We start from the raw sequence: 23,308 nt of genomic DNA on the forward strand, positions 1-23,308 counted from the left end.
GTGCTACCTTCATGACAAAATAATCCTGTTGAGCTCTCCCAGGTTTAATAACTTGGTGCAGTTGTGGTGCAGCAAATACTTGACTGAACTTTTTTATTTTTTTAGAAAAGATATTATCTCAGTGCAGCACAAAATTCTTAGATTAGTTTGCTTACAAGTCATAAGGAATGTGCTGAGAAGTACAATAATGGCTATTTGAATGACTTTTAGTGTTTTTGCGGGGGCTGCTTGAAAGCTAACTAGATGGTAAGACTGCAGCTATTTGTGAAGCATTTTAGAAGCAATCCCATTGAGCTGTTGCCATTGCTTTCAAACCACCTGTCTCTGCAAGTTTGGTGGCAGAGGACACGAAAGTGGTAGAAAATTAAGTAAAAGGAAGGGCCTTTTAAAAAAAGTAAAATGAAGGTCCTAATTAGCATGATCACTGTATTAGCAAAAAGAAAATTACACTGTTGCATAGCAAAGTAGAGGAGGTCCAAGCAAGGCTGTTTTCATGCAGTATGTATTAGTGGTAAAGCTCCTGAGCGATGTTTGTGTTTTTATAGGTATATGTGCTGCGTGGCAGCCCATTTATGCATTTTCCGCTGTGCCGGGGCTTACATCACTGTCGTATTAGTCTAAGCAGAATGGAGCAGATTGTTTATTTCGGTTTAGCTCCGCTTCAGGCTGTAACATCAGATGTAGCTCCTAGAGTGACAAATTCCAATTGCACTGTCACAGATTAAACAAGGGTACAAAGGAGCCCTGCAAGCATTTTTATTTCTCATGGGAGGGAAAGGATCCTGTCTGTGCTTGCTGAGCTTATTGTATGTTATATGACCCCCAACATGAACAAAATAAAGTAATCCTCTCCCATATATTTTTCTGTTTATAACGTACATTGTCCACAGCCCCCATGCACCCTCTTCAATTACAGGTTGCAATTTTTATAATTAGTTCACCTTTTATAAGCTGAATGATGCTACTTTTCATTACCATTACAAAATCTAGTAATTTTAGCTTATTTTGTGTGTGGGGGGGAGTTGTTCTACTATATGCTAATCTCATTCATACATTTCATTTAGAAATTTATTGCACTGCACAAGGTTTCCAGTATGATTAAGTGTCATCTCTACTGTGTAGCATTAATATTAACTTCAGATAACCTTTGGAGGCACTTTCTTCCCAGAAGCAGGCATGTTATCTGTCTGTTTCAGCTGGACTTTTCTAGCTTTGAAATATCCAGGACAGATAAGAATAGAGACCTTCTATCATATCAGCTGGTTGTAGAAATAATTATAGCATATAATAAGAGAAAAATAAGTAAGTTGAACAGAATGGCTAGAGATGAATTTCTCAACCGTTTCAGGTGGCGCATTTTCCCAATTCAAAGACAAGTATTTTTGCAAATTCCCTTGCTAGATTCCCTTTCTTCTTACTTATCTTTAAAATGTACACTGTCGTTAAATACAAGACTTAATTTTGAAGAGTTTGGTCTTCTTAAGAGTGTTCTAAGAACTTTCTTTTATTTTTTGTGTTATAATTGTTATGACATTTTTGATCTTCTCTGTGGCCCCTATTGGGACCATGACCCATTGTCTGAGAAAAAGCACTAGAGAGTTGTTAGTACATGCCTTGCCACAGAATTTTGATCTCCGACTGGTTTTACAGTTGACCATTTTTACTTGTTTCTGTGCAGTCAGCCCACATTAATGCAGAAGTAAGCAAGATTAAGATTAAGCCCCATCCTCTGAGTACAGATAGAAATCTTGACGAGATTACTGGAGCTCTTCACCTTTCAAGGTATGTAGCAGGTGTCTCCCACGCAATTCACTCCAAATGCAGGATTTTGAAGATCGTGTGACAGCATGTATGGCTTTTAAGGACTCATCTCTCTTTTTTCTTTTTCTTTTTCCTCCTGAGAGAGGGTATTTAAAGCATGACCAACCCAATCATCCAACTATTAAATAAATGAAAGACCTTATTTCATCATATAACTTCTAAATTATTGGATATTAAAAGACTGAAAGTTTCTTTGTAGTTAACTGGATATAAAATTAAGATGTGAATAGTGCTACGAAGAAATCCTTTGGCATGGCAGTGTGGTGTGTTTACCGTAAACTAAGTCTGTACCTGGTATACTTGTGTTTCTAGAAGTTGGGGTTTCTACCATGAATACAGAATGCAGAATCAAGTTAATAGGAAAAATGTAGTATAGCATCAATTATATGGGAGTGTCATCCTCCTTCGGTTGAACTAGATGCCCAGCCCCAGAGGACCTTGGGTTGATCAAGTCGACCTTGGTTTGGAAACGACAGCTGAGAGTATAACTAAAGAGATGTAAGAGGACAGAGATGGAAGAACAAAGTAGAAATTATAAAAAACTAAGGATACGGTGTAGGATTCACGCTGAAGAGAAAAGAGTTGCTGCAGGTGTGCTCTGTTCGCTTAAACAATGGGAGAACTATCTGCTGAAAGTCTTGTATCTGTCAAGGGAAGAAGCAAGAAAATATCTTTAAAGAAAATAGCTACAAATACATGAAATAAACAAATAGCTAACCCTACTTTTAGATCTCTGTAGGATGCTTCTGTAAAGTGGAATAGCTGGTTGTTGTAGAGACAGAAAGAGGGGTGAAGACTAAAAGTGTGTTCGGGAGCATACAGACAGAATTCCTCAAGCTTTCTTTCTATGTGTTTTAATTGTGAAGTTCATGCTAATGTATTTTCAGTTCTCCTATGTTACAAATAGCTGATGTTAGGAAAATCAGAACATCTCAGCAGAAGCTAGGGATTTTTTTTCCTATTGTCAGCTGACATGTCAAGGTGGTTTTTTCAGCTGTTATGTTCACAAAGTGCAGGACACAGATATTTCTACACTTCTGTCACTTCATGTTTAACTTTAAAAGGAATATGTGGAGCAGAATTGGAAGATATGTAAGCAGCTGACATGTCATATGCATTTGGAAATGTGTCCTGAATACTAACAGTGTTGCTTCTAATCTGATAAACTTCACCTCTTGTAACAAGGCTGTCTGTAGTGAGGCCAACACTCAAATCAGAGGTCCTTTTCGCAAGCACGCTGAAACCCTGTGCGGGCACTGTTTATAAAACCTGCGCTGCTTCAGTCCTCAGACGATCACATATAGCATGGTTCTTTAAAATGCTAGAAGGCTGCAGAGTTTTTCATGCCCCACGGCAGCAGAAATGTCCTTGTCTTCTCACACTTTAGTAAACGAGGCTGGGGTTTAAGGGCTGCTCTCCTCCACAGCTCTCCTCTAGAAAGAGGCGGCAAAGCTGATGAATCACGCGTGACCGAACGTACCACTGTCAGACTAGCTAATATGAGAGAGACTGGGGAACATAATTGGTACATTATATAATTGGGGGTGTGCGAACTGGTTTCCATAAGAATTGGCCTGAACCATCTTTTTAGGACCAATCCTGCTTTCAGAAATGTTGGCAGTCTCTGAAACAGTTTTGAATTCTTTCAATATTTGGATTCCTGAGTAGGAGCTGTGATTTCACGGGTTATATTTGTTTTGTTTTCTTTTTCTTCTTTTCTTCCCAGTCTGCATGTTGCCAGGGGACTATGAGGTTCCCACAAAGGTGGAATGAGGCAGAGTGAGCTCCAGTGCATAGGCAGCTGAAGAGGTAAATTTTAGGCAGCTTGACATAGTTCCATAGCATGAATGTCTTAAAAATGGTCCCCTGCTGCATTTTCAGTTTTTGCTTGACTGAGAAACTTCTGCTTTCTCTGAATTTGAACTCTGAATCAGGTCTGGCCAAGGGTGGTAGTGAGATTCACTTGCCTTGTCAGTCCCTAAAACTCTTGAGTAAGTGGTATGAGCAAGCTGTGGATTGTATTATTGGAGTGGGGAGGGGAAAGGCTCCGTTCCGACAGGCAGGGAAATCTTGGTAAAACTTTTATCAGTTAATTTTATTTCAGAATTGATCTTTCTGTCTTCTTCCTCTTAAAAATATAACTATGTCCAGTGGATGCTAGTAACAGAATTTTTCTAAGTAAGATTAAGCAGATTTAGAGGCAAATATTTCTGTATATAGTTACTGTGCAACTACATCTTTTCGATATGCTTAAAACACCTGGTCTTCTGCTATCAATGTTAGATATTACTATTTTTCATGATGAACTATACTCTGTGGTCATTGAAGAAAGTGTAAGGCCACATTTTGGTCAGCTAAAGTCAGTGGGAATTTAGCTATTGATTATAGTGGAAACAGAATGAGACCTTGGAAAGAAGTAACAAGTCTCAACTTTAACCATTTTGGTAACTGCCCTGCCAGTCCATTGCATGGTTCTGTGCTGCTCTGTACACAGCTGCTCCTTTGTGGTCTGCAGCCAAACAAATCTCTTTAGTATCTTTGGAGCAGAAGTCACAGTAGGTTTTCTGCCAGGTTCAGTCTTTGCTTTGGTGCTAATCAAAGTGCATGTTGTGTTTATCTGTATAGAAATGAGTGAGGAGAGCATAATACAGCACAGCACTCTCCCTCTTGAAGAAAATATAAATTAAATGTGTGAACTCCTTTCAAAGACATGAGAACAATAGTGAGAACAGGATGTATGACTAACTCTAATTGTTAACAATGTTCTCTATGCCCTCCATCTTTCATCACTAAAGTTCAAGGCTTTCTTCATTGTCACCGGAAAAGTTACTGTCTTTCTGGGAGAAGTAGACTAGACTTTGGGGGGAAAATAATACATACAGTAGAAAGCAGATTTATTAGACTTATTTTAAAATTATACAGTAAACATCCACTGAGATTTCCTGTCAGAATATTGTTACATGTAAGCTTGTTAACAGTATACTCAAACGATGCTGCACATGAGACTTTATCAGCATTGCTTAAGATAGGAAAGGTAACATGCTATAGAAGTTCCTGTTGTGCATTCTGTGAGTGGAACCTTATACCATGCAGTCTTTTACATCTTTTGAAATGAGCAAAGAAGTGAGACTCCCTAATTTAAAAATATCTTTTTCCTTAACATCTCTAAGGGATCTTTGTATTAAGGTAAGTAATGCAACACAGAGATTTGAGGCTTGGGAATCTGAATTTTTGCATTTCATTTTTTTCCTTATTTTATCTGATAGACTCTGCAGACTGCAGTCTAGCTAATGTACTTTCTTCTTGTTTATTTAATTCTAAAAATTGAAGTGTTTTTTTGACCATACACAATCTTAATCCCCAAAGTTATTTCTATAAAGCGTTTAGATTAAAAACAACAGTGCAATCAAACCACTCCCTCATGTCCTGTTATCTTTTGAAATATAAGAAGTAGGTGCAGGTCCCTGTCTCTTTTAAACAATGCTAATTTTAAAAAGCTTATGGGAGTGAATATATTTTTGGTTGTTGCTGAAAGTCAGAGCTGATATATATCACAAATTGAATTCACCAGGGTAGTTAGAACTGTAGTCAATGAAGAACAAATGCAAATAAAAAATACCATAACTTAGAGAACAATTTTCCTATGTGTTATCTCAACTGATTAGAAAAGCTACAATAATGTGAATGTTTTATTTAAAAGTAAAAATGAAGCGAGTGATGAGTTATCAAATTTCCAGTGATTTTGGTAAGTTCCATTTCAAATAAGATGGAGTTGCCATTTGCTTCATGCTCTGTTCTGTAATTTGATCGCAGAAATGCGGGAGCTTCAGAAACATTTCTTTTGGGACACGTTCACTACTTAGTCCTACAGTTTGAATTAAGTAGGGCTTCTTTGTGTGTTTCGTTATCATATTTTGAGAAATAACCCTTCTGTCTTTGTTCCCTGAGCACAACAAGGAGTAGGAAGGGTGTTGTCACAGAGTCTGAATATGTTCTCAATCACGTTTGATGGCACACAGATCCCTATGATTGAGCTAGCTGTCAGGTCCACCCGTGTGAATATGCTCGCTTTGGCACTGTAATGGAAGAAATCCACCATTTGTAATGGAAAATTTCTGTACTCAGTTTAGAGTTTGATCAGCCAGGGAGTATAGGCAGACTATGAAGCAATAACATAGCAGTGTGGTCATCCATGATTTTATTTCACCTGTTAAGTGAGCTAGATTATGTTATTACAATTCTTTCTGTGTTTTCCATTCTATTTCCTTGTTCATTTTATTCCTTCTTTTTTTTCTTGATAGCTAGCTGCAATCCCAATCCTAGCATTGAGGGAGTTGTCAAAAGGAAACAGAAAGCTGAGGAAAACTTACCTTAAATAAGTGCTTGTTTGCATTCCTGAAGGGTTTTATGGTTATTTGTCTTTCTTGCCTTTTCTCACACATTGGATACGTGTTCTTCTCTCACACAGGGATACATGTTAAGTTTCTACATGTAACCTGTCTTCTCTCCTGAGGCCAAATCACTTTCTTTTATAGAGAGAGAAAATATAACAGAAGAGCAAATATAAATATTCTCTGTGGGAATGATCCATGTGTTCTGGGAAAGCTGTAGACAGATATCAAAACTATTCCTTAACACTGACAATTTTAGAGCTGTCACATTCCCACCCAGGAAGCTGCTGTTTGCTTGCTGAATCCTTTGCTTTGAGCACATGTGTCAATCAGGGCAAGGAAGAGGTAAGGTCAGAGGGAAATGTCTCCTTTCCCTCCCCATGTGTCAGTCCACATAACTTGCTAGATGTGAGGTAGGAAATAAAAGAGGGAAAATGGGAAAAATATGAAGTATGATTGAGGTTTCCCAAGATACCAGTCCATTCACACACTCTCTCCAATGTCTTCAGTCAAGCTCTATGACATTTCTATGTGTAGTACATCACTATTTAATTAACCAAAACTAGGTCTTCTCAGAGGACAGAGAAGCTTTAAACTGCAGGGTTTTTTTCTTGCAATATGTCTTCTTTTCATAAAGCACTCCATCCTGGCATCACAAACAGCTTCCACTGGCTTGTCAGAGATGATATTCTAAGGCAATATTGTGAATACTCTTGCTTCCATTCCTACAATAGCCAATAAATTTAGAAGAAGGATAAATCTTACATATGCCCATTTGTGACTGTCTTTCATTGTATTCTGGGCATCATTTGGGAATCAGGATTGGAAAGTGAAGGGTCTATAGACCCTATGAATGCAAAGTCATATTATCTAGACAAATATCAGTCTTCGTGAGTGTTACACTGTCAGATGGATAAATGGGAGAAGATTATTCCTGAATACTCCTGTATAAATAGCAGTAGATTGCCTAAGTCCAAATATTTACTGTAATTTTTTGAAAAAAACAGAAACAAAAAGGAGCAGCCAGGCTCTGAGTAGGCAGTACAGTAACTTCTGAAAATGTGTGCAAAGATTAACCAGGGAAGAGACACATAAAATTATTTGGTGAACTGCCAGAGGCTCTGAGGTGAGCTTAACCTCCGTAAACCTTCAGATTTTTCTGCACACCACTTTATGATATTGGCCCTAGTACAAAGTGAGAATTGATACTTCGTAAACTTGGCAATAATTTACCTCATTTTCACTACTTAATTTTGTTCTGGTTGCCTAGGTGATTACATTTATAATTCTGTGCAATAGTAGTTGACATGTAGGAGAAAACAGTGGGGGGAGCAAATGAAGACATTGAGACGTAGAGCTGAGAGTGTATCGAGCATTAAAATCCCATCCTTATTCTTGTGACAGGGCCATAACAAGATATAAGAAAAATTAAAAAAAAATCAGTGTGGATATTCTTAGGGTAGTGGTTTTAATCAGTACGGAGGAAGCACGTCAGCAGGAGTGTAGTAGTATGCCATGCAAACTGGTTTCCTCAGACTGTTAAGAGGAACCGACTGCTTGGTAGACTACATTAGAGTGAGTTCAATGAGATTTGCTTGCCCCTGCCTCATTCCCTGTGGGAGCAGGAGTTTATCGGGGTGCCAAGGCCCCCCCCCCCAGCGCTCCCCATTCCTGCCTCCCTGGTCTCCTCCTGCCCAGCACTGGCCCCAGCCCAGGGCCGGCAGTTGCTGCCCCACAAAGCTGCAGTGGAGCCAGCTGCAGTCTCGCCACAGCCCCCACCCAACCCTAGCTAAGTTACTTGCTTTGAGCACAAACGGGGAAAAACCAGGTGAAATATTTTCTCTAAATTATAATGATATTGAGGAATCAGTAAAAAAAAAAATATTGGTTTCTGGATTTCTGGATAGCGGTTTTCTATAAAGGAATCTGTTTATTATAACAATATCTTGAGGGTGTTTTTGTTTATAAGATAATAATCATATCTTTGGTTGAGACTGAGGACTCATTTAATGGGAAGCACCCTCAAGTTATTGTTTGGATGAACATTTAAATTGACTATTCATATTTTAAAAGAAAGATGAGAAAAAACATAATGTCAAGGTGGTAAAGATAATTCTGTAGGAGCAAACGCACTTAATTTAGCACTTCTGTCTCCTGCTCCCTCCCATTATCTTTTTCTCCCCCAGCCCCCTGCTCTCTTCCTTATTTTGTTTTCCAGTCTTCTTCTTTTCTTTCCTACATATTAAAGTCCAAAAATCTGTGGGTACTGTGGGGTATTTTCAAAGAGCACTGGAAAGGAGAAAATGAAATTTTGCCAGTGGAAACGTGCTATATCCAATGGCCTCAGTCCCTCCCGGAGTCCTAGGAAGGAAAAGAGTCATGCACGTGACGGCCGCCCTTCGGACGATGCCCGGTGATCTTGTCACCTTGTGCCTTTCCAGGGTACTCTGCAAGAAGGCAAAAAGAAGTCATAATCTCGCCTTGCGCGTTTTCCTCCACCTGATGTGTTTGCAAACAACGTAATTTTCACAGGCTGTCTCAAAAGGTTTGGTTTTGGGAATGGAGGAGTGAGTCTGAGAATAAGGTAGCAGAGTGTAATTCAGTTGGCTGCAGCAGCTGGAGCAGAGGCGCTGTGTGCTTCCATCATGATCCAGGGACAAAGCTCTTCTGCCACAAGTCTGTTCTATTAAACTCTCTCCATTTTTAAAGCAGGGTAACCACATGCACATTGCTACTGCCTGTTACAGATAGGACATGCTGATTCCTGAACTATGCCCAGGAATTGTTCAGGCCAGTGCTATTTGGAAGCCTAAAACCGTGCAAGGGACCATTTTAACAATTTAACAGCACAGATGATTGGATTCATGTGGCCTAGGCACATTTGCTGACATGGTTTAATTTACTCGCAGAGATTCAGGGGGTAAGGCTAAATAAGGCTTAATTCATTGGAAAAAAAACGAGATCCTCAGCAACCCATCAAGGGATTAAGAGGCCAATAGGCTACAAAGGCATGTTAGTTTTTTATTTATTCATTTTAAATTCTTGAAGGGTCTCATGGTGCTGCTTATGAAGACAGAGTTAGCCCTTCCTCCTCTATCATGACTTGCGTTCATAAGTTAGCTTTTGCTGAAAGACAGGCTAGGCTGTTTGCCAAACGTATGTTGCTAGTCTGTCAAAGTCAAATGTGCCCAGTCAGAATGAGGGTAAACCAGTGTGGGGAGGCTCTTTTGGGCAAAACAGAGTGTGTGGCAGGTGCGGGTGGACCGCAACATGCAGTTTTGCCAGCACTGCTGAGGGCTAGGAGTTGTCTCTGCAGAGAGGGGAGGGCTGCTGTGAGCCAGCTGAGATCCAGGAAAGGTGAAGGACCTGACACCCATTGGTGGCAGCAGCTGAGGGCAGAAGTCACATGGGCTCTAGGAGGGCTTTGCATGCCAAGGAGACAGTATGGAGGAAGCAGTTCAGAATAAACTCGTGTTTAGAAAGCTGCACACTTGCTGAGCTAACATTTAAGGAAGCTTCTCTGCCATTCCTGCTGAGTTTCTGCTGATGATTATTGCCCTATTTCTGGCATGCTGCTGAGCGCAGTTGCATACGCCTGTAAAAAATATGGAGAATCTGATGCGAGGGCAGTCCTTGAGCTCCCAGAAGCTTGCTAGGAAAAGCAGAGCAGGGCAATGTCCAAGGGTACTTGAGCCCTGAGGAACCACCATCAATATAAAGCTCTCCTTGCTCAGCAACAAGTAAATACATTGTCCACATACACTGTCCTGTTGGTTGTTTGCATGTTCCCACCATCGACTGTCATCTGGCTTTGGGTTAGGGCAGTTCCTGAGCTTGTTCCTTTGTTCCCATTCATCATCTTTTCCTTCTGTAACTCAGGTCTTTTCCTTTTCTCTCTAGTAGAAATGAGGTTTTTAAATCACCGATGAAAGAAAATGAGCAGGTTCTACTTACCTTCTTACAAAGCATGACTGATTTATCAGCTATTTGCTGTGCAGAGTAGCAATGTTGACAACTAGTATGATAGATTACAGGAGAGGTTTCTTCTCCAGCCTAAAGCACCATCCATTTTGATATCGTTAAGATTCAGCTGTCAGGGCCAAGTGTGGTTATTGTGTGTACCAGAAGCATCTGAATGAGCAGGCATAGCATTATTTAATGTAGGATACTAATGCAAATATACCAGTACATGTAGCATGTCATTCCCTTGCCTGCTGTTGCTGGTCCCAGTGACCAGAGATTGTGCAGGCAATATTTGTGTCACTTCCATTGCCTGAGAAGAAGTTTATCAGCAAAGCTGATAGGAGCCCAGAGGAGCTCAGGGCATGAATCTGCCATCATGTGCACTAATTTTAAGTGTGCCCGTCTTTCCCCCTTGCATTCTGGTTTGTTTCTCTCCGGCTGTTCCTGGGTTCTGGCCTTTTGGCACCACTTTCTAATTGATGTAAGAAACATGAAAGCACCTTTTAGAGGAAAACAGGTAGCATATGAGAGGAGAAAGTAGGTCAGTTTTCACTTGCCAATGCCCCTTTAAGTTAACAGCTGTGGGTCAGAATACATTTTTGTACGAGAGCGCAGACAGCAAATTTAAGCTCACACACAGATGTCTCATGCTGTTCATAACCTTCACTGCGTGACCTTTGATGTGTTGAAGTGATCAAAGACACAAAAGCAGATTTTTTTTTGTTTTTTGAACGGATTTAACGTGTTCGTTTTTTGAGAATACTGTATTATGTATAGTGTTTTGTTTAGCTGACACAGTCTATGTAAAGATTTGTTTCCCATTAACCGGGAAGGGAAAAGCAGGGAATAGCTTATCTTTGTTTCTCTTCTCTTGCAAGGGCTTGATTCCTGCTTCACATGTCTAGCCTTCGCCTAAATATTAGGGGCCTTCTTTGCTGCTCACCAGTTGCTGTCTGCAGTTGCTGGGTCACCATTTGCATTTCCCTGTAATAACATATTGCTCATTAAATGGTAAGGTGTGTTGTTATTCTTCGTTCTAGACTGCATCAATTGAACAAAATAGAGATTAATGTGATCGTTTTATATATTTTAGATAAAGAGCGGCATGTTTCTAATAGAATTTAGTGATGTACTCTAAATGAAAGTACTTGGAAGTATCTTTATGGTAAGAAAACAATGTATTTGAAATATAATAAACAGAAGGCACTTTTTGGATAGTCTTGAATAGGACTGTGGACTGTATGCAATAGTGAGAAAAACCAGATGTGGCACTAACTTTGTATAAATTATAACACCATACTCTTCCTACCTACAGTTCAGTGAGGAAACTGTGTGATGGATGGATGATTTGGCTTGTTTAGGCACTGTAATTTTGTTCTGCTGCAAGAGTAGAGCCAAAATTGATTGAGTGCTGCTCAAGGACAGCCTTTCTGTTTAATTACTTCAAGTGTTTATGAAGTAGGATAGTGCCTATAGTGTCTGTGTAGCCTAAGTTTGTATTTTCCATAATTTGATTTTTTTACACTTTATATTCAGTGATTCATCTTTTTCTTGAATGGTGCTTATCGATCTGACCTGTAAATTAACAAAGATTCATTTTGGAGTAGCATAGAGTTCCATTTATAAGTGAAAATGATTTCATGGTACTTATATAGAAAGCTTTTTGAAGTACAGGAAGATTGCCAACATAGAAAAATGTATTTAAAATGCAGAAGTGTGTTACAATAAATATTGCACTCGTGGGTGGGGTTAAAAGCTGTAATATAGCTGTGTGCATTCAGATTTATTTACTGCACAGCAATGAATCCCAAACAGCTATTTTTGCTTCACTGATGGTAATCCCAGCAAGTCAGCCTTACAGACATCTGTTAAGGGTTTTTATTATTATTTGGTTAAAATTTTGAAATGGAGGTGAGAAAAATCCAACTGCCACCTAGGAATGACCTCGAGGGCTTTTCACAGATTTGTCCAACATGTTTTTCAGAAATTTCTACTGGTTTTAGATATACTTCTATCTCCAAAGTGCTTCAGATTGTGGCTACTCACATTTTCTTAAAAGAAGTAGAAAAAAAGGACTAATAGATGTGATATGCTGGTTAAACTTTACTCAGTCAACCTGCCTGTAAAATCTGAAGCATAAGGACCAAGACAGGAAAAAAAAAATGGCCCAAGTTTTTCATACTTAGGCATTGAAAGATATATTGGTTAATCCACTGTTACGTCTGCAAATGATTCCTTATGCTAAATAGCCCCTCACATTCTCAGCCATTGGATTTGCTCTCGGTACATTAATAACAATTGTCCTGAGACAATTTGGGACATACTAGAACAATTTACTTCCCAGTGGGTTTTTATCTAAACAAGATCAATCTTCATATCTTTCTCTATTTAGCCAGTATACTGTTGTAATGTATCTGAGAATATCTGTGTCTTCCTGCTTTTCAGTTAGGAGAAGAAGGAAAGAGTGTACAGACCAGACAGCATTTCCAACAGTGTCATTGTGGCACCACACTGTTATTCCATAGGAAAAACAAGATGCAGAAAGATTTAGGTTAAATCCCTTTCCTTTTTCATTTAAGTAAATGCGTACTGATAAATTTCTGATGAAAAAGAATCAGAGCACAGGATAAGTCACAGCAAGTGACTTATTATGGAAAATTTCTATGATGCATTGTAATGTTGGATTCTCAATTTTTTAAAAGTAGTTACATTCCTAATTGACAAATGAAAATTTATCCCTTGCTGTGAGAAACATTTTTCTTATAGATTATTCTCATGAAGCCTCTAATTCAGGCAAATACATTGTGTAAATGGAACCTATGAAATACTTTCTAAAATATACGTCAGATTTACAGATTTACATTACTAAATTGTTATGTTAGATTGAGCAAGGGCCCTTGTCACAGTATATGTCAAAATTTTTGACTTTTGTAGTATTCCTTTCTTTCTAAATTAAATTGTGCTTGGTTCTAGCAAGGCTTCTATTAATAACGCTTGAGATTATCCTAAACGAATATATACTAGCTTCACCCAGGCATTACGAATATAATCTCTACAATATTGTAATCTTAACTGATCTCAGAAATATAACTTTTATAGGTCTCTTAAACCAGAAGAAGCACTTTCTTTTGATACAAAATCTGCAAATTTTGGAATGTAGTGACTGTTCTAATGCCAATTAATTTGGATAAATCTGCACTGAATGCAGATTGAGTATCTCAAAGCCTTATGACAGAGATCCTGCAGGCTGCAAAATTAACAGGCATTGTAATATCAGTCAGAGCTAAGCTTGCGTGTTTTGTGATGTGATCAGAGCCCAAATATATATGTAGTTTATATGCATTTTTTTCAAGTCTGATAGTGTTACAAGGGAACGCATTCTAACAATAGTATTTTTCATAAAGTCACAATTTAAATGTATATATGTACGGCTATGCCCTTTCTGGAGAATACAGTTTGGTTTCAAAAAGTTGTAATATATTAAGAAGACAGATTGACATTGCAAGTAATTTCTGTTGGTAACTGATAGTAGCTGGTTTGCATAATTCAGTGCTGTTAGTCTTGGTTTCATGCAAGTTTAAGTGAAGGTGTTAATAACACCATTTTCATTTCTGGTCATGATTTTTTAAGATACTTTTGATGGCTTTTTCTTGTGGATCTCTCCTCAAACAGAAGATGTAGCTTTGCTTTGAAACCAAGGATAGAAAGATGCGTATTTTCATCTGGGGAGCTTTCTCCTAAACTGAAAAAAATACTCTCAGAGACTGCAGCAATACAAATGAACAATTAAACCTGGAAGAGAGAGATCCTTTAAACCATAGGCAAATCTGTTTACATCTGCATTTCAGGAAGAAATCTTTGGGGTATTTTTCTTAAGACTACATTTGACTAGTGAACCATAGGGACTTTTACACAGTAGGGATAAGATAACTGCTCCTCCAGCTCTTTATAATGATTTTAGGACTATCCAGAGCTAAAATGGTACAGATCAGCTTCTCATTTTGCCTTACAGCTGTCTTTTTAAAATTATTATTTGTTACATTCGGAACAGCGAGTGGGCAACTAATAAGGATTAGTAATGGGGAGGTTTTATTTAATTCCGTTTTTAAGCTGCTTTATTTCAACAAAATCCTTAAAACACAGATTATATTTTTACAGATACCAACACACTGCCATAGATTCTATAGTATGTGTGATTCTGAAGCATATTTTCATGGAAGATTAGATGCTTATATACTGTATCTGAAATTATTATTGATTACATTTTGCAGTTGTATTCCCACATTGAAGGCTTGATGATTTACTGTTTCAGTGGGTTTTCAAAGCATCATCTGGGAGGAATTATAGCAACTGTAGCAGTATAGCTAACTCTTAAAATTTTAACACACAAGTCCTGCTGTATTTGGTGTTATATTTTAATACCTGTCTCTTGGAGTATGGTGAATATGTGAGAATTCCTGCTTTCATTTTAAAGATAATTCTCTGTCCTAATTGCTCAAAAAACTTTACCAATTAACCCCTGTTTACCCGTGTTTGCTCGTAGGCAAATAAAAGGAATAAAATAGATCAGCATTTGGATCTGAATCTCACTGTTCTTTCAGTTCGACTCATCTCTCTTTTTTTTTTTTTTTTTTTTTTTTTTGCCTTTTTTTTGATCCTTGATGTTGATAATGCTCCTAAAGGAGCAGAGATAAGCAAGCAGTATTGCATAACACTTACAGAACATGTAACTCTATTAAAGGGGGCATAGGCATTACTTTGGAACTGACAGTAAAGACCTGTCTATCAAAACTTTGCTGAAGTTAGGAAAGCCATTGGTTTTATAACTTAGTTGGTACAGTGGATATATATATATATATATATTGTCTACTATATTACTTGTTTTATTTTCCATCTCCAGTGTTCTGGTTCTGAGCAGGATTTTGGGAGCCGCTGCCCCTTCTTGTTGTCGTTGGAGGGTTTCTGGGTGTAGGCCTGTTTGTCCTAACTTACTGTGAGTGTTCCCCCTCCACATCTCCAGAAAGGGTATTATTTTGCAGTTGGGGTACCCACATTTAGGTTTCTCTATGTAGGTGTCTGCTTGTGTGGTGGGTATCTTAGCTCACATTATCATCAGTGGAGATGTAGACCATGGAGCCTAGAGGTTGATTCAGCTCACCCTAATGTAGATTGCTAGGGGATGATCAGCTCTAGGTTCTCCTGAATTTATTGACCATAATAGGAATCTCTCACTTAGCATGCCCAGAGATACTGGTATATATACCAGTATATAGTACTGACATTTAGTTGTCTTGTTCCCAAATTGAATCCCACACATCTATCTAGAAGCTGAATTGTTATGCCCTCTCTGTAGAGGTCCAGTGGCTGGTTTGAGAGGCTGAAGACACTGACTAGTCCTCACAAAGTCCAGTTTAGATTGCGTAGCTGGTCACATTTGTATTTGAGACAACTTCCCACCATTTGCAGTTTTATAACTGCAAATATAAGCTTACCTAGCTATGAAGTATTTCTATTCCTAAAGTGTTTTTCTTGTAAAATATTATTCATTTCCTCTTAGTTGATGTTTTACCTCTCTTCATGTTTCTAGTGAAAGCTTGCGTCCTGCACCTTGTCTCTGATTCATGTTAGGAACTATTTCTTTCTAAAAACTCTGCAATATGCCAGCCTAACTTCATTTTTTGTATACATCATGATAATATTGTATACTACTAATGAAAAGCTAATACAATACTACAAATTCAAATACAGCACATTGTGGAGTTCAAACCATATTTCTTCATACAATAGAGTATTTCTTCATTATTTTCACTGTTTTGTCTTTAACAGGAGTCCTGTGCTTGTGTTCCAGTGCATGCATCGCCATGTCATTTGCCTCGACTGTTTCCATTTGTACTGCGTGACTATGCTGAACGATCGTCAATTCATCTATGATCCTGAGCTTGGTTATTCCCTCCCTTGTGTAGGTACGTTTTAGTAGGTTTTCTTTTCTAAAAAATACACAATTTTGATTCCAGAAGTAGACTCTTTTTATCACCTATTAATTTTGAATACATCTGTGGAATTAGATGTCTTCATAGAAGTTGTTTCATTTCATGGATTTCAATATTGAGGTGGTTCTTCTGGCTGAGCATGTGAACTGCAGTATTAACTGGATTCTAAAGGACATTTCTTTTATAAGCAAATGCCTACTTTTTCACATTAGTATTTTATCATCATAAAGGGCTAACAGATGATAATACTGCACTTCTGTTAAAAAAAAATCACTCATGACCTCCACATCTTTACTTTACTTTACTTTAAGTCAAATAAGCTATTAACTTTCTTGGCCTGTCTTCAAGTACTAATAAAAGAAGGACTGCAATAGGAATTTCAAATAGCCATTCTGTTGATAAAGTTATTATTACTAATTGTCACTGTGTTGAATGAAATGTAGATCACCCTGAGAAGGTGGTAGGTCATCTGTTTACCTGAGTAGAAAACAAATTTTAGTAAAAACAAGATTTACACTGAAGTATTTGTTTGAGAGTTGAATCTATAACACTGGCACACTCAAAATTCTCAAAAATTTTGCTGCAAGGAAATACATTAATTTTTTTCCTGTTGATATATCTGTGTCTGTGCATATATGTTTGTCACAAGTCCTGTGTTGCAGTGTGAGGGAATCACTTCCCTAAACGTTAGAAGATGCATAAAAGATGGGTTTGACTTGTTTGCGTGAATGGCTGACAAATGTTTCATGTAACTAGATGGGAGAAAAATTTCTTGGGAGAGTGACATTTACTTAAAATGATTGCTTGCCCTAAGGATGATGAAAGGACAGTAATAGGAACAATTCAAATTACTAACTTTTAATTACTACAGGAGCAACCTGGCAATGGTCATCAATTCATATTTCACTAGAATTGCTGTTTATGTGCTGTTCACTTGCCAAGTCTAATTTTATTCTCTGCCTCCAGCAGCTTTTTCTACTACTGTGTTTGTACACTGATGTCATACTTCACAAAATACTTTTTTAATGTTGAATCAGAAGACCTGTCATCAGGAACCTAACAGGTGCTTTCTACTAGTGCTCTTTCCTTCACCATTACTGTAGTAATATGTGGTCGTTCTGTACTCTCTATCTCCCTGCCTGCTTTTCCAGAAGCTAATACATTTTCTGCTCTCACACAAATTAATCGTCTTGTCTTTTTGCTCCATTCAAGATGAATCCATTCTTTTTTTTCTTTTTTTTTTCATTCCATTCATCAGTTCTTTTCTCTGTTCTCCCTTTAGCTCCTCAGCTTAATCAGTTATCTCAGCAGTTCAGCAGGCAACTCATCTTTCTCCTCTCCTGTGGGCCTCCTTGCATCCATGGCTAGTGTCACAGCACTTCCTTTAGTTCAGACATACTGTTTTAAACTAATGGCCCTTCTGCCTCTTCCATCTGTAAACATATTGTTAGTCATACTGCACAAAACTTATATTGGGATTTTTCAATATATCTTGCCACTCCAATTCTTCAGACCAAAAGCTTTATCTTTTCTTTTTGTTACAGAGAAGACTAACAAATACGCAAGGATTCTTACCCCTACTTGGCAATAATAAGCCAGTCTTTCTCTCTCTTCTATATGTTGCAGTTGGACACTATGGGAATTGAGCAGTAGAAGCAGAGTTGGAATGGGATGGAAGGGAAAATGCAGGGAGACAGAGCTGAAAAGTTCAGAGATACAATTCCAGGCTTTGATAGGTGAGGAAGGCACAAGCTTGGCCTAAGAAAGGGAAACCATAAAGGACACACAAAAAAAGGATGACTGTACTTCCACTACTCCAATGAGACAGAGATCAGCTGTGGCAGTGTATAAGCAGCTATTGCTGCCAATCTGGTTGCAGCTATGCTATTTCCTACTTTATGCATTAAAATAGCTAGAAACACTGAACACAGGAACACTAAAATATTACTAGTTTTAGAATTCTCCAAATCAAAAATTGCTTTCAAAATAGTGTAAAATATAACAATAATAATATGATTCCAATATGTTTGCTCTCTGATCTCCAATTATTTTCCTTGAAAGTATATTTCCTTGAAGAATCTCTGCTGAGGGTGTTACCCTGTGCTGCTGGACTGCCCGCTTTAAAAACACCTCGGTGCAGTACAGTGCAGAGATTCTCATGCTAGAGATGAATGAGCTGATGCTGAAGAGCCAGTATAGTTATGTCAGTACAGCATGTTGGCCAGGCTCTTTGACACCTCTGATAAGCTGAGAGGACTGCCCAGGCACATAGCACTTCAGGAGCTAAGTTAGTATCCCTGCATGGTGCTGGGTGGTGCTGCCTGTGCACAGCTGCTTGCTCAGCATCAGCCTGATTATCCCTCAGGAGTGTTGACGTGGTAGTGTGCTGACATGCTTTATGCTGGAGAGGTACTCAGTCACTATCTCTGAGCAGGTAGCAGTTTTAAATAATATTCTGGCCAAACGTAAAATTGATTGCTACCTCAGTCAGTTTTCTTTGTTGTGTTATCTGTTCTATATCAATAAAAGCTTTTCTAAACATTATCCTTCAGACGACACTGCAGGCTGAAGAGTCTGAGTGCTGTCATTGTGACTTTAGAGTTTCATTTCTGCAGCTACCTGAACCTGACTTTCTGGTAGGCAAGAAATCTGGATGCTTCTAAAATTAGGTTATAGTCCAGTTGAGAGCTGATGACTAAATTATTTCTTTACCCTTTGATAAAGTCATGAAGCTGAATTACATCACATCTGTGGAGTAAAAGAGGAAAGGCTGAGTTACCCACCCCTTCCCTCTTAATGTTCAGCTATAAAGGATTTAGCCTCCTTCAGAACTATGGTTCCAGCAGTTTTCATCTACAATCAGTTAAATTAAGAAACATTCAGGACAGTATCATATAATTTCCTTTTCCACATATCATGGCACTCCTACTTAATAGTGTAAGATTGCATTTTTGCAAGCTGCAATTTGCAATCTGAATTTTTGCAATGGTAATTTACAGTTTGTATTTACATCTGAGGAAGATAAAGCAGTGTTTGACACAACTTTCTTGAATTACCTCAGAGAAGCCTAAAATTATTTCCTCCTGACAGGAATGAATACCATGGGACATGCCAGAAATTACTCCTTTGTCTTACTGTGGTGATGTTGGTCTAATACATGTTCTGTCTAACAGAACTTGGCTTAAAACAAAAAATATTAGATCTGAGCTTTATTGAAAGATAAGATTTTGATTTGAGCCTTTTTCTAAAAGGAATATGAAACAGTGTCACGTTTACTGTAATGAGGTTTATGTTGTGGTCATTGACTAGGTTACACAGACAGTGAAAACTGTAGTCTGTGTTAATGCATGTGTTTTTAGATGTCACAAAGCAATGCTGAAGTAGTGTTTACGGTGTTATGAACAGAAGATACCCATGTTGTGGGTTCACCCTTTGTAAAAAAATGGTTTTACAACCATTTCAACTATTTACGACTATTTCAAATAAGCATGGGTTTACTTAAAATCTACTTCATTTCTCCAAGGCATATGTGCACACTTTGCCCTAGAACTGTTCAGAAGGATTTTGGTCTTCTAATTAAGACTATTTAAATTGTTTGGACTTCCAATTAGTTCTGTTCATCCTAGTATTTTTGAAAAAATAGAGCTAAAATAATGACAGCCTGCAGTTTCCATTAACATTTGACTCCCTGTTCCTGATTTTTATCAAGAGAATGTACCGACATAGCAGGTTTTTTATATCTTTTATTGGATCAATCTAGAGGTGAAAATGCCACACAAACAATAGTATAAAAATAAACAGCAGCTGCTACAGCAAAGGGTCACTATGACAGACCAAATCAGTGTTATCACATGCGTATGATAAATTGAGCTGGAAAGGATCTAGGGATTTCAGATAAACAGTGTTTCTCAAGTGTATTAAATATCTTACCTCCTTGTCTCATACATGCCAGAAGGTTGATTTTGTCATTGCGTTCAACTATTTTTTGTAGTTATATTTCTGCTTTTCTTTGATTTCTGTTATGCAGCGTAATTAAGCAGAAGATAGTATGTGTTTGGAAAAAGGCTATCTCAGTGGATGATCTATGATATATCACCTTGAAAATGACATAGCTTCACTTTGTTCCAACACAAAATGTGTCATTGCTGTGTTTCTGGAAGAACAAAATTAATTCCTTAATGCCTAGCTGCTAATCTAGTGCCAGGCAGCGCTATTCCAGCTGAGAACAGCCCACGTTGAGGACTGCAGCTCTGAGCAGAGGAACTCTGGAGTGTTGATAGGATTAGCTATTCAGAATAATGTGGCAGCCCCATGATTCAAATCCACTATATCAGCTCGCAGAAAAGACTCATAGATAGGAGTTGGTTGTATTTTATTGGTCATTAAAACAAAAAAGTAAACGTTACAGATTATACTCTCTCTGCCCTTGCTAAGTGGCAACAAAAATCTATCCCTTTTCTCTGTATGGTGTCTTGTATTAATGAGGCTTCATGCATAGAAATTTCCATGAGTGGTGACCTCCAAGTATCTTTGAAATAATTAATAAGGTGCTTAGAGGGACAGATTTGCATATGCATGAAAGATCATTTATGGTTATTTAGTTACTGTGCAGGGCACAAGAATCTCATAGCATTACCTCAAAGCAGGAATTGTATACAAATATGCAATGTATTACTCCATTTAAACACATACTGTTCTTATGATCACAGTTTCATTTTTAAAATAGCATTACAACATTATGGGACTTGGTCTCCAGGGTAAAATAAACTTCCACAGATCTTTGGCGGAGGAAAAGTTGGCAAGGCCAAGGAAATGCAAGGTTTTATACTGCTGTAGGCATTTTGCAAAAATGCCTGTGCATCAGTTTATTTCATAAGAGTAATCGTATGTGTGATGTATTTTAAAGAAATCTGTGTAAAAGGTGCAGTTCTCCTGATGACTGTAAAACACTGTTGTATCTGGAAGTAACCCAGTTTTATCACACATGTATAAATAAACAAGTAAAATTACTCCTAGTTAGTGTATTGAACTGCTAATAAGAAGAATTAAAACTTTTAAGAGCCATGTTCCCGTGAAAGAAAGCTGCTGGGGAATGATTAAGGAGGCATATGTTCTAAGATCAAATTTGTTTTATCCTCTTTAGATTCTATTTGTGTAATAACAGGATGTTTTTGTTCCTATGGAAGATGTCAATGTAGTGGTGAATCTCTGAATCATCCTTCAAAAGCATAGCACCCAAAAAGAAAAAAAGAAAATGAATGGATAGCCTAAGCAAAATGTTCAGGAAAAAGGAGGGAGAACTGTATTTGGTCTGAGCACTCCAAATAGTGTGATTGGTGTCCTTTCTATTCTATAGAAGAGACAAAATCTCTCTCAAGTTGAGGAAGGCATGTGTGTACAAGGGATTTTAAACTGAAGGTCAGTGATCTATGAACAGAGCCTTCTAAAGAATGTAATGAGGAGGAGCCATAGTTTAGTGGGACCTCACATGGAAGAGTGCAACTGTTGGCACAAGAAATAAGATTTAACTAGTGTGAAGCCTTCTGAACGAAGGTTCAGAAACCTGAATTTCTGAAATCTGTTATCTCCAGTAGTGCTACTTTAAAGAGTTAAAGCAATTTAGGAAATCTGAAAATGCAGGAAACAGCAGTTTATTATTAAAGGATAACATAAAAGGGAATGTAGTAGGCCCTGCTGCAGCTTCTGGAAGTTCTTCAAAGTGCTCCTTAAGTTTCATATTTAGGGGGCTGTTATATTCCTGACAACTATCCACTTTTTGTAATTTCTTGTTTACATGAAATATGTGAGCTTACAGAGGCAGGTGTAGGAGGCTAGAGGAATGCTTTTTTGTGTTCTTTTGTATATTTTGTACATCTGACAAGCATTTTCTTTCTACTCTGAGGAATTAATAAACAAGCAATTACAGTCTTCAGATGTTTGTGGTGACAGTTCTAGTGGTATTTTTTTCTTGTGTTGCCAATGACAGGGAAAATGCAGAGACGCACCCCAACTCCTTATTTGTATCTTTAAAGGGATATCTGAGCATCTTTTGGAAGGGCTTTTAGCAATAACTGACTTTTATTTTTCTCTTTCCTGGAATATTTCTATCATTAATTTCTCATGGATCTGGCTGAACCCTGCTGTCCAGTCTAAAGAAGGGTTGCGTGCTCGCTCAGCTGCCTCTTTTCGTTGTCCTCCAGCAGAAGCTGTTTACTCCTCTTGCAGAGGGAATGCAAGGACTACAATTGTGGAGAGCATCATAGAAAAGCAAGCCTTTTCCACCTCTCATTCCCAGAAAGTTCTTCATAACAGGCAGATTGTATTTGTACGCACATGCATTGGTTTGATGTACAATGAACCTTAGTTTCCTTATGTAAAAAAAAAAAAAAAAAAAAAATCGGCTGTTCATCCTGCTTATTAATTCTGACCATATCTTCCCTGTGCATTATGGGCAGGAATATTTACTCTTTCTGTAAATAACATCATAAGTAAGTCAGGCAAGGTGAGAATTTCAGAACCTGCTGATTGTGAGGACATATCCGCAGGGCTTCGCCTACTCCTTTAGTTCAAGCTCAACCCAGAGATTGCTTAAAACAACTCCCTAGAAAAAGAGATCCTTGTTTTTTATAGATGAGAAGGATTTTACCATATCAGCACACTGACTAAAGTTAACTTGTCTTAAACAAGGCAGGAAAGTGAGCAAAAAATTGGGTAAAATATGAAGGATTATAAAACAAAATAGTGAGATGAGCATATTTCCTCAAAAAAATTCCTGTTCCTTTTATGTTATGCTAAATTTGTTAAAAGCAATGAAAGAAAATTAAAATAATTTTGACCTTTTCATAGGAGTAAATAAGTACTGCATGAAAGTGATATGCTACCAGTTATATCTCGTGTTAGAGGAATTCCTGAAATGACTGCATTGCACCTCTGCTCAGAGTAAAGTGATTTCTTTCTGTTCATGTTGATACTATTACAGTTATTATTCACATTATGGTAGCTTGGACATACTATGTTGACTTAGTGTTATATATAGTGTTATGCCTCTTAGTAGGAGGCAGTGTCTTTTCCTCTGGCCTTATGATTTATGTAGGCAAAACATGGGAAGACAGAGGACAAATCACTTGGAGGTTACACAAAAGG

At 37.9% G+C, this 23,308-nt stretch overlaps 1 protein-coding gene across 1 annotated transcript in view; it reads left to right on the forward strand.

Annotated features, from left to right (window-relative positions):
* PRKN (parkin RBR E3 ubiquitin protein ligase) overlaps nucleotides 1–23,308 on the forward strand; it is an 887,769-nt gene that overhangs the window by 578,969 nt on the left and 285,492 nt on the right. Inside the window, exon 6 of the mRNA XM_062573703.1 lies at nucleotides 16,002–16,138. Within this exon, the coding sequence (XP_062429687.1) occupies nucleotides 16,027–16,138 (112 nt within the window). The 5' untranslated portion in view covers nucleotides 16,002–16,026. The remainder of the gene's footprint in view (nucleotides 1–16,001; nucleotides 16,139–23,308) is intronic.

Source organism: Rhea pennata, chromosome 3 (assembly GCF_028389875.1).
Source record: "Rhea pennata isolate bPtePen1 chromosome 3, bPtePen1.pri, whole genome shotgun sequence".
In the NCBI taxonomy this organism is placed as follows: domain Eukaryota; kingdom Metazoa; phylum Chordata; class Aves; order Rheiformes; family Rheidae; genus Rhea; species Rhea pennata.